The 12,110-nt window shown below is 36.7% G+C and overlaps 1 protein-coding gene across 2 annotated transcripts in view; it reads left to right on the top strand.

Moving 5' to 3' along the window:
- The window catches only part of TMEM135 (transmembrane protein 135), a 160,362-nt gene that overhangs the window by 62,761 nt on the left and 85,491 nt on the right, over positions 1 to 12,110 (top strand). Inside the window, exon 5 of one of the 2 annotated variants that reach the window (XM_032099118.1) lies at positions 5,261 to 5,326. The exons of the other annotated variant lie outside the window; for it this stretch is intronic. Within the exon in view, the coding sequence (XP_031955009.1) occupies positions 5,261 to 5,326 (66 nt within the window). The remainder of the gene's footprint in view (positions 1 to 5,260; positions 5,327 to 12,110) is intronic. 2 annotated transcript variants of the gene reach the window in all.

Raw genomic sequence — 12,110 nt, forward strand, 5'->3', positions numbered from 1 at the left:
ATACAAGGCTTTCATGAACTCTCTAAAATATGCTTTATCATGGGATTTAAATTGTTTAGTCTTCAGAGAGTTCACAGTTAAGTTGCTTTTATTGAAGGTAAAGGCAAGAAATTATTTGATCTGTTAATTGGTGGCTGGAAAGAGCTTGTGTCTCGCAGGAGTCAAATGTAGGCTGATCTACTCATTGTACAAATAAGGTTCCAATAGTTCAGTAATGAAAGCAGAGACATTCAGAGTCATTCAACAAAGTAAAAGATGGAGGTACATGGAATTCACATCTGTACGATGGAATTAATTGAATTTTCTGTGGTTTTTCAGAGACTAGGAATTTACATATCTGTCTTTTTAAAAGCTTCAGTTCAGCTTCAGTATTGTATTTTAACATATTTAAAAATATTTAAAATCTATAAAGTATATAGAATAGCAACACATTCTATATTGGTATTGTGGTAATTTCATCAAAAGTTGTAACAGTAATTAAGCTCCTCAGTTAAATCTGTTATCTGGAGTAAGGTTTAGATGCCGACAGTTGCTTTAAACTTGACTTTTTGTGGACAGAATTCAGGGAAAAAAATTCAGAAACTTCTGTGTTTTCCTATTCATTGTTGCTTCTAAATCTTACCAGATCTTTTTTTTTATAGCAATCATTCTTGTTTTCAAAAGTTGTGTGATGGTTAGCTACTAGGGGCTGTAACAATAGTTCATATATAATCAAGTTGAAAGATTGTTATTAATGATTCTGGATAGACTGTCAAAACTCTTTTTTCATGTAATTTGCTTTTCATGAAGAAGCACAAATTTAACAGGCAAGAGCTGTCAGCTAGCTATTGTATCCAAGATCAGAAAACCTAATAGGAGTGAAAAAATGTCTTTTGTGGTATTCCATCCTTTTTTATTCTTATGAACAATTTGTACCATTTTAATTTTAATTCAGTTGAGGTTTTGTTTTGGGTTTTTTAATGCGCATTTAGAAATAGATGCCAAAAATTGTCAGGTGATTAAAAAGTATACATTTCTTAATTCATTAACTTGCGTGATCAATCTCTTCACTGCTTGCATTTGCAGTTTTAGCTTCGGTAAAACAGTAACTATTCTGATGAAGTATTATGTGAGACCATTTTATTTTTGTGAATACCTAGAAAATCCAAAACATCTGGAATCTTAAGCAGTGTTTCTGTTTTTCCTACCACTTCTATCAATAATACACAATTATCTTCCACTTTAGTTCTGGTTCATACAAGTGGTTTCTCTTTTTTTTTTTTTTAAACCCACTTGCAAAGAATTTGATCAGAAGCAACTGCTTTGTTGGAGTGGGAACAGTTGGTCATCTTTGTCTGGAGATGACATTAGAGCTTGCACGGTGTTACAGAGTGGTAGGGTACGTTAGGCTGCCGTTTCACCTCACATATAATGTAACACACTACACATCCTTTATAATGACCAACAAGTTTAGGATTCAGTAACAATCATCTTGGCAACACATTTGTTTCACACTGAGATCACTAAAACCATGTGTTGATAGTTTGCTTTCTTACAAACCTCTGACTCCTGTCGCTGAGTAGATGGCTTATTCTCAGTGAATTGAATGCAAATAAATCTCAAGTTTTTACAGCTTTCTAAAAAATCTGATTATACTGTAATATTTAGTGAAAAAACAGTTAAAAATTAGTTAGATTCCTAGTCAGCAGTTTCTTTGAGAATAGTATAATTATTTCTTAAATGGACAGTTATGCCTTGTTTGATTTGCAACAGAGCAGTACTCTGCATATTTTTAGCAGATTTAATACAATGAAATAAACCTGCCATTTCAATATACTTAATAACTTTTAACACATTATTTAAAATTATTAAAGACATTTGAGTTCAAAGGATTTAAACTTAGTATTGAAGCAAGTTGTATGCAGATATTTGGCAGCCTGAATATTGACTATTATTATACTGGTTACTTTGGGAGATTTGAAATTACATACCAAGAACATGCCAGGCAAGATGTGTTCAATAAACTGGATTTTTAGTCAAAGTAGATTTGGTGTCCTGTAGGGATCCTTTTGCTCTCAGCAAGATATTATCATATATAGAATTTCAGAAAGTATATGAGGTGTACGAGAATATTGTTATTTTTACCTTGCTGTTGTGGGATTCTTCATGCAGCTTTTTTTTTCCTCTATTCTTTATGGAGAATTAAGTATGATGGAGTTTGTCTCTAACATTTAAAAAAAATGCAGTACATGTATATTTTGACTTTTCCCACCCCTAGGCTTATTCTTCCATATCCAACGTGTACAGCTCAAATGCCTGCAGGATGGCCTTCCACTTGGCTGGCACAAAGCGTTTCCACCACTTAGAGAGAATTTGAGGAACTGGGCTGTGTTTCTTTGGGAAGCAGAAGAAATTTAGGGGTCATCTGTAAATTGCATTTTTTTTGTGGACTTATCACTTAAAATATTGTTGTGAGATACTGAAACAGGTTGATCAGAGAGATTGTGGGACCTCCAATCTTAGACATGCTGAAAATGGGCCTAGACAAAGCTAGTCCAAGGAACCTGAGCAGGACCAGACAGAATCATAGAATTGTTTAGGTTGGTAAAGGCCTTTAAGGTCATAGAGTCCATCCATTAACCCAGCACTGCCAAGTCCCCCACTAAACCATGTCCCTCAGTGCCACATCAGCACATCTTTTAAATACCTCCAGGGATGGTGACTGAAACACTTCCTAGGGCAGCCTGTGTTCAACTGCTTTACAACCCTTTCCAGGAAGAAATTTTTCGTAATATCCAATCTAAGCCCCTCCCCCAGTGCAATTTGAAGCCATTTCTTGTTGTCCTATCACTTGTTACCTGGGTGAAGAGACTGATCCCCACCTGGTTACAACCTCCTTTCAGGCAGTTGCAGAGAGTGATAAGGGCTCCTCTGAGCCTGCTTTTCCCCAGGCTAATCACCCCCAGCTCTTTCAGCTTCTCCTCATGAGACTTGTGCTCCAGACCCTTTCCCAGGGCTGCTGCCCTTCCTTGGACATGGTCCAGTACAATTCTGTTTGTTTCTGCATTTGCAGGGCAGAAGGGAAAAAGATAGAAATTGAAGACAGTATGAAAGCTTTGGAAAAAAAAGAAGTGTTGCAGATAAATTTAGGTTTTATGACTGGCAAAATTTTGCTAGCTGCTTACTTTTATCATTAGTCTCTGTGATGTTGTAGCCCTGTGAAGGTATTACAAAACTCTGAATGGTTACATCATACTCTTCTTCCTTGTAAGACATTGCCTCACTCAAATCTCCACATGTTCACACCTAGTTTGCTTTGTCAAAAGGATGCAGACCTGAAATATTTACTGCCGTGTCCACTTCCTTCACCTTAAAGCTTACACCAGCAGTAAGATTGGGCTGATTACTGTTTGGAAAGATGAGCTTCTGTAAGCCTCCTCTTGGATTTTGCATGCCAAAACCCCGAATAGTTCTCTCCAGCCTTGTCATTGTCAGTCAATGGCCATAGGTGGCCTCATCCCCACCATGCAATTTCTGTGGGAAGCTGTGATTGTAGTGCTAATCTTCTTAGTGAAGGGTGGCCCACCCTTAGTGAAGGGAGGACATCTGTGGTGTTGCATTTGCTATTGCTGTGATTTTTCCTTGTTTCTGAATGGTTTTGACATCTGGCATTAACGAGGTGAGTACAAGTGTACTAAGGAGAGATCTTCTAGTAGTAGATGTGAAAAGAAAGTCACACACACCAGTGGTTTTCAAAAGAAACAAAAGCAGCTTAACTGTATTGACAGAATGCTCAATTTGGTTGAAATGTCCCTAAAAATGTTGGTGAAAGAAGCCAATTTTGCGAAATACAAAAGGTTGTGTGAGCTTCACTTCATCTCTCAGAGAAGAAAGGTTTGAGAAGTAGGATCACAGTGGAGCACTGCCCTGCATCTTTGCAGGTGTAAATGAAGTAATAGATTTTGCAGCCTCTTGTTCTGGAGTTCACACATTCATTTACAGGTGTGTGGGGAGAACATAAGGTAATTAAAAGATCCTTTATTAAGTTATTTTCTGCAGAAAATAATTTAGAAAAGAGTAAACCCCACTTAATCTGTGTCTAGGAAGACTGAGGAGTTAATCTCAAGAGATGTCTTTGATATCACATTTGTTGAGATACAGCTGTCTTAAGGTAGTGGTAGTGGGAATGCAGCAAATCATGCAGGCATGCAAGCACTGAGATGCTTTTTTTAAAAATCACTGTTTAGAAAGATGATCAGCTACTGCAAACTGCTTTTATTTATAAGCTTTCTAAATGTGGTTGTTTTGTTGGTTTTGTTTTCCAAGCAGCCTTCTAACTACTCCTTACCATAGATCCTTAAATGTCAGGGTATTTTTTTAATTAGAACCAGATATTAAAAACATGGTTTTTTACAGTTGAAATTGAAACCAGCTTCACTGTTTGCTATGGAAACAAGTTTTCAAAGCAGATCTGTTCATGTGTACGCTGATGTGCCAATCTGTGAATTTATGAAACTTGTGAATTTTTTTCATGCCTTTTTCCAACCAGTTTGTAGAAAGATAGGTGGTGCAGAACCTATTACAGTCTGTATTAAGCCAGTAACCTATCTCTGTATCAGAAGTATGTGCCAATTGCCCCACTGGATTAAAGAAAGGATGGGCCAACTAACACAGAAAGGTATTCAACTAATTAAAGATTAAAAATTTCCCCAAAGTTGTGTTCCCTGCCATTTGCACATGACAGTGTTGTGTTCTGTTCTGTAATCCCACCATTACAGAGAGTTAAGAGGGGCTCAGGTGCTTTTAGGAAAAGTGCTACATCATACTATTTTTTCATACTCATTTGTCAATTTAAGTGTATATTATTAAAGAGCAGTTTTAAAAATAAGTTTCATGAGTCGTGAAATACCATATAGCTATTTTTTCCACAGTACTGCACTTTTACCTGACAACGTCTGGAGGACAATTATCTGGGGCTGAGCATCTCTGACCTGCTCAGAGAGTCTTCTGGAACAGCTGTGGTGTTGCCTGAGGGATCACGTACTGCTTAGGTGGTTACTTATGCTGAGACCAAAATCCTCAATACATGTCTCACCTTGCAATAAACACTTGCCTAAGCTGTGCACATTGTTCTAAAGGAGTTACTGGAGCAATTCAACTGTAAAATAGGTGCTAAAAGGTAGCAGAAAATATAAAACATGCTATAAAACTTGAGACGTATCATCATGAGCTGTGTTGTCTGTTTTTTAATATGAATTTGTCTGTGTATTTGTTGGTGCAGGCCACAGAAACATTGTTCCGAATGGCGGTAGCAAGAGGAGCTATCACACCTTTAAGACATGGAGAAGTAAGGCTGAATATATCCGTATTTTTTTGTTCCTTATTTATGTGTGATATAATGCTTTATTATTATAGTGCTTTATAAATTCCTGGAAGATGTACTGTCTTCAGGTAAGTGAAGAGAGCTGGACTATATATAACTTGCATACCTACATTTCAGTATTTTTTTTTAAGGGGAATGGGAATTTAAATCTTGCCCAGTCAGAAATGAAATATTTTTCAAAGAACGCTCTATTTTTCTCTTTGCTTCAATCATAACTTAGCCATATGGTAGAAGTGACTCAAGAGAATGGCCTTTCATCTGCTTTGCCAAAAGCTGGGATCCAGTTTTTCACTGAGTTTTCTCTATTAAAGATGTCAAATATAGAGAAATTCACATGAGGTCAATATTTGTTACTGGGTGGCAGTGGAGAGGTTACTTTGTCCTTTGTTCCTTTCAAGAAATATAATATACGAAGTATTAGTACATTAATTATTCCAAAGAAGATAAATGTATTTGAATATTACCTTACCCATACATGCTTCTGTTCGTGGTGAACATTGTTTTCCTTCTTTGTATGGTTTTATATGAGGTAAAAATTGTTTTGAACGTCGATGATAGTTCCAATATGGGTTGGTGCAATTTATACTTAGATTAAATTTCATTTAGAAAATAAAATACTACAGTCAGTCATGACACTGGAAGTGAGGAATGATCTGGGCATTGCCACAGCTGGATGCTACAGTGTGTAGGGTTTTTCAGTGTTAGAAATCTCAGTGTTTTTTTGTGGTAATATGATTTTGATCAAATTCCTAATAAGCTTGTGAAAAATTCTTAGCATTTTATCTGGAATCTTGGCCTACACTGACCCTGGAATCCCAGCTGTGCTGTAAAATGTTCCCTATGCTGATGAGATTGCCTTAATTTCTCTTTTGTGACAAAGTAATGTATCTCTGCATCAGTGTCTAAAGATGTACCTGAGATTTCATGTCCTGTCATTGTTCGTAATTTTGGCTTTTCTGAATATATGGATCCTCTATGTATTTTGTGTACTGCTGCTTTCTAAAGAAGAGCATAATGCCATTTCCAGAAGTGTTAGTTACTGAATATATGCATCCCTTCCAAATTCCCTGGTTAGGTTTTTTTTTTCAGTGAAGGGTACTTAATTTTCTATGTTTTAATGACCAGGTTGCCCAAAAAGTTTGTGTAGTTACCCAGTGAATGGTAATTATGGAAAAATCAAATTATAGGTTTTTTTTTTTAAAGAGTAACTAATTGTACTGTTTGCAATGCAAAATACTGGGACAACTACAGACGTAATTGTGAATGATATTAGTAATTTCTGAATCTGATACATCTTATGTTGAGCCAGTTCAGCTCACCGATGAGGTAGAAAAATGTTTTTGCTCAAGGGAGATCTTTTCATTAAATTCCATTGTGTAATTATAATTTACTTAGTCTGAAAATGAGAAATTGCATTATTCAGATGAAACTAATTTTTCCAGAAGAAACATATAATTATCTAGAGTCATACTAAAATTTTTTTTTGCTTTTCCAAGAAATTGCTGGATGTTTGCACAGTGCGAAATTAGAAAGGGAGCCAGAAAAAAAGTTGAATATGAACTAAAGTTGACTGTATTCTGTTTGAGAAGTGTGAATTTGGCAGTGAAAATGAAAACAGAGAAACTTTTTAAATGGAAATTTCAAAATATGGAGGCAGCAGTCCAAATGTGCAAAAGTGCTGTTCAACTTTCACATCAGAGCTTAAAAATGTAACACCATTTAAAATTTGAGAGAGGGTAAACCTGTCCACTATTAGAAGGCAAAAGTCATACCTGTTTTTTTAAAATTAATTAAAAAAACCAAACAGTATTCTGTCTGTACCACTGAACAGATTAATGTGGAAACGTTTCTTCTACAGGCAAAACAGGATACATGAAAAGTTGTCCATTATGATCCAGTTGTCATCACCAGGTGGATTTATAAGTTATTATAGCGAATGTCCACTGGCAGTCCCTTTTATTTCTCCTTTCTACATTTCCTCATTCATTTGGCCTTATCAGGCCTTTATGCATATATAATTTTTATGGTTTTCATTTATTATCCTTGAAGAAATTGAAAAATGAGGTTGTACAGGTTTGGTCTTTCTACTTTCGAATGTGGTTTATAAAATTGCTGTTGAGAGTTTAGATAATTGTGCTGCCAAAACCAGTTATCAAAATTGGGTGCATAGTGCCAAAAATTTCTTAACTGTGGAATATTAGTCATAGAGGTTCCTGAAGAATCTTTGCAGTGGTTCTCTTGCTCCTGGTTGGGTTTAAGTGTAGCAGCATCCATGGGAAAGAATCAAACCCAGAAGCATAATTTATTCTCAGGAGTCAGTATGTCGTTGTTCATGTTAATTAGTTGTTCATGTTAATTAGTTATTTCTGTCAGTTATGTTGTTGTGGGGGTGGAGCATGAGGCAGAGCCTAACATTCATTTCTGTTAGCACTTCTAGCCGATTCCCAAATGATCCAAAAATTGTGGAGCACGTGTGATCACACCAAATCCCATGGCTGTGCTTCTGAAAGGAAATCTTAGGATACATTTCATTAATGACATAAAGCTGAGTGCAGGTGATTGGTGCAGCTGAGAGCTGTGCATTTGGGGAGCCTGGACCTGGCACCACCTAGAGAGCATCTCCAGCTGTTTCTTCTGCTTCTAGTCTTCTTGCAGGAGGCTCAGATCTGCTGCCATCTGTTCCTCACAGTGTCCAGTCTCTTCCAGACAAGCCTGCTGGCTCTGTGGGTGCTGGCTGATGTGGCAGCAGTGATGGGGTTGAGGAAACAGGAGCAGCAACAGCATGCCTGCTGAAATGAGTGAGAAGAGGAATACAAGGAGGCTTCTGCTTCAGAGCTGACTGTGCTTTCCAGTTTTGCATTCCCTGGAGCCTCTACTGCTGTGTGCTGAACGCCAAGGAAGAGCCGTAAGGAGAAGCAAGGGTTGGCAGCAGTGGGCTGTGAGGAGTTGCTGGGTGCACGGTGGCAACATGGAATACATTTGGGTACAAGCTAAGATTAAGTTTGGTGGCTATACACAGAGAGAATTTATCAAACCAGTTATCAAACCAGTGCTCTCATAAATAATGAGGCTGGAGCATTTGTAGCTATGAAAGTATCATTGGCAACCAATCTTGAAGTATAAATATATAGAAAAATGTAAGTTTTTCTAGCCTAAAATGGCTTATGGCCTTGCAGTGTAATACATGTAACCGTATGCATTGCTATGGCAGTAAATACCCATGCTTGAAAGTGCACTTTGTTGGAAGAAGACAAGTCTTTGTTTTTGTTTAAAGCCGTTTTTAACAGATTTCACCATTCTGTGTGTTTTCTGTAAATTAAGTAATGTGGAGCACGAAGTTTTATGAATTTAGCCCAGATATCTGTAAAAAGTAATTTCTGTGGATTTGTGTTCGTAGTTAATACTGGTGATGTATTTGTGATACCACGTTTAGCTAAACGTAGAACAAGGGGATTAGTAAGTATCTTTAAAATGGGGTTTCTTTGATATTTTTACAAGTGAATACGTAACAGTGGGAACAGCAATATGAAATGCTCCTTCGTGGTGCAGCACTGCTTTTCCTTCCACAGACGTACTAAAAGAACCTTGGAAAGGTTGAAGTGATATTACTGCCAGCTCAGGTTTTCCTTGCCCTCTTTCGTCCCGGTCCACTATGCCATAGTAGAGTGTAGTGTAGAGTCTCGTAAACTCACCTGTGGAATTTAAGTCATATAGACATGAATCTTTTGTATTATTAACAGTAACTCTGATGACTTTTTGTATGAGGAAGAACTTTTTAATTTTACTTGCCAATGGAGTGATTCAAAAGAGATATTATGACACCTGTCATCATATTTAGTTGTGTAATGTGGAGATGACATGGAACTAAGTATTCATTAAATGATAATCTCTTTTCCATATAAAGGGATTCTGCATTTGATTCCTAAATTTTGGGCTTTGTCACAATGATATTTTTGCTTGTGCTTTTGGCCAGTTTCATTTGTAATACATGAAACCCAGGAATACTTCATAAATGATCATGTTGCAGGTTCTGAAGAAGTACCAAGAATAGTTTGAGATTGATTTTCATTTAAATAAAATTCCTTTGGGTGCACAGTTTCCTGTGGTTTCAGCTCAGGGGCATACCAGGAATAATCACTTACAGGCACATTAGAAACTGAATTGCAGTTGGACAGTGGACATCTGATCCCCTCACCCTTGTGCCTTCCAATCACAAAGATGTCTTTATTATCCAGGATTCAAAAGTTCTGCTGTCACAGGCTCCCCCAGCATCTCTGGTTTCCATGCTTTTTTCTTGAATACTTTGGTACTGTCCTGTTAATATGTGAGGAAAGATGTTTTCTCAGACTTTCGTAAATCTTGCGGCAGTAGAGACACTGTAGTTACACCAAAGTCCTGAAGGTGCTTGATTTCTTAAGTGTCTGTCTTTAGCCAAGGGCATGTTTAAAAGGCAGCACTGTTGGGCAGAGTGGGCCATATTTGTTCTCACTGCAGGGATATGATTCCTAGCAACCCAGACTTGGTACAAGGAAACTTAAATTTTTTTGTGGCCGTGTCACAGCTTCCATGGGCTGTTTCTGCCTTCAAGTAGGATTTTCAGTCTCTTGGATCTTATCCTCTGGGTTTTTCCTGTCCTGGTTAAGGGTTGCTGGCACATGGAAAACAAGTGTATTTTTAAAATTGAATGTGTTGCAAACCAGTGTAAATTTAATTTAACCAAATCGTATTTCTGAATGTCGTGTAAGATCCAAAATGCCAGTAGGTTTCAGTATTAATTTCTCTTATAATTACCCACTTATATTTGAAAAATATTCGCAAAACTAAAAGAAAGGAGTTGCTTGCAGGCAGGTCTGAGTACCTGTTCATCTAAAGGGAGGTCCCTTCTCTCTGTCATAAGAAAATAATCTGTACTTTAATTTTTAGCTTACTCAAAAAAAAAAAAAAGGTGTTTTAAAAAAATTAAAAATAAAAAGGTATCCTATAACAGTGTTCTGAACCATCAATTAACAACTCAAATTATTGGCATACATAGTTATTGCTTTCTCATTAGTGAAATCTATTTTGGAAGTAGTATGGAATCTGTCTTTTATAACTTCTTATAAAGCAGGGACAAATGGATAAAGCATATCCACAAGAGTAGAACTGTTTTGTAGTCCTCTGGCTTAAGGTTTTGGTTTGGGACAAATGTGTCAGAAGTATTTTAAAATAGTACTGGGATCTGGAAAATCCTTTTGGCAGGTCACAATGGGTAACAGTTCAAAGGTAACTTAATTGCCAAAGACTGGCATACCTTATCTATGTTATCTGGAAGTAAGTCAAAAGTAAGTAATTCTTCTGATTAAATGTAGTGAAAACTAAAGCTTGATTGGAGAGAGAGAGAGAGAGAGAGAGAAAGATTGAGAAAGCCATTGAACCCTGGGGAGGGAAACCACCAGATTGCCTTTGAGGTGTTCCAGTGTGCAGTGTTGCAGTGCTGTTTTTGCCATGTATTCAGTTGTGTGAAGGTGTTATTTGTCTTGGTTGCCCTGAGTTAGCATTTTAAGTGGTCTATAGATTTTTAATTAATTTTTAATCATGAAGAGGAAAGAAAATTTGTCTCAAAAGCATAGCTGAATATAAAGAACTTTTCTGCTCTTTTAATATGCCATTTGCCTGAGGATAGTCTGTTCCTTACTAAAAATGGTCTCAAGCCTTGATAAAGTATTGATCCACTCTAAATAATTTTAAAGTGTTGTGATGGAATTAATTTTTTAGGGAATGTGAAAAATTAATGCACTGTAGGAATCACATTGTCTGGTGTAAATTTAAGGTAGAAGGATCTGAAAGTAGGATAGTGGCTGCATATTTCAGCATATGGAGAGGTACCACTGAAGAAAGGTAACACTCAAGTTTGGAAACTTGGAGAACTTAAATTTCAAAACAGAAGTGAAATAATATCTAGGTGACTCACGCTTTGTATTTTTCTTTTAAGCGCATGGAAAATGTAGTCTGTCTATTTTTCATGGAGTGGAACAATGGGATTTAGTACTTCAGGCATTTGACATACCATGCTAACCATTATTGTTACTGTAATTTTCTTTAGTGCAAGCTCATGGTATGTATTTATCTTAGAATAGTCATAACTTCCCTTTATGAAGTGAAACACAAGGCTAAAAAGTAAATTAAATTATGCTCAGGGGTATTTGCCAGGTGTGTTTTACCAAGAAAGTATTGGCAAGGAGTAAAGTAAGGAGGGAATTACCTATTTGAAAGACTTCTCTTTTTTTTTCCTTAATACTTTGCCTATATATTTCAGATTTCTTACTCTTTTCCATCAGTAAAGCAGTGAGTGTGTGGTAAAGGTATCAATAAAAAATTATGGCAACAAAGCTAAATGTAAGGAAATATATTTATCTCTCAATCTAGATTTTGGTCTTCTATGTTGTGGCCTTGGAATGAAGTTGTCATTTGCTTTTATCCTTAAAACCTGCCTGCAAAATTGCCCCCTGCAACTCCATTTCTGCTAGAGTAAAGATCATGTGCAGGGGGATTTTTACTCGTGTACGTGAGGAAAGGCAGAGTAGGTGCTACTGGAGCTTCATGCTGTAATAATGCTTCTTTCTCACTTTGGTGGTGTTGATAATGATGTATGTTTATTCTTTCATGGAGTTAAAGAAATAGGCAACTGTAAGAAGATACTTAACCTGATAAAGCTAAGAATTGGTTCACATTCCTCTAGGCATTTAAGAATGCTGAGTGGTACTAAAGC

This window comes from Corvus moneduloides, chromosome 2 (assembly GCF_009650955.1).
Source record: "Corvus moneduloides isolate bCorMon1 chromosome 2, bCorMon1.pri, whole genome shotgun sequence".
Classification (NCBI taxonomy): Eukaryota; Metazoa; Chordata; class Aves; order Passeriformes; family Corvidae; genus Corvus; species Corvus moneduloides.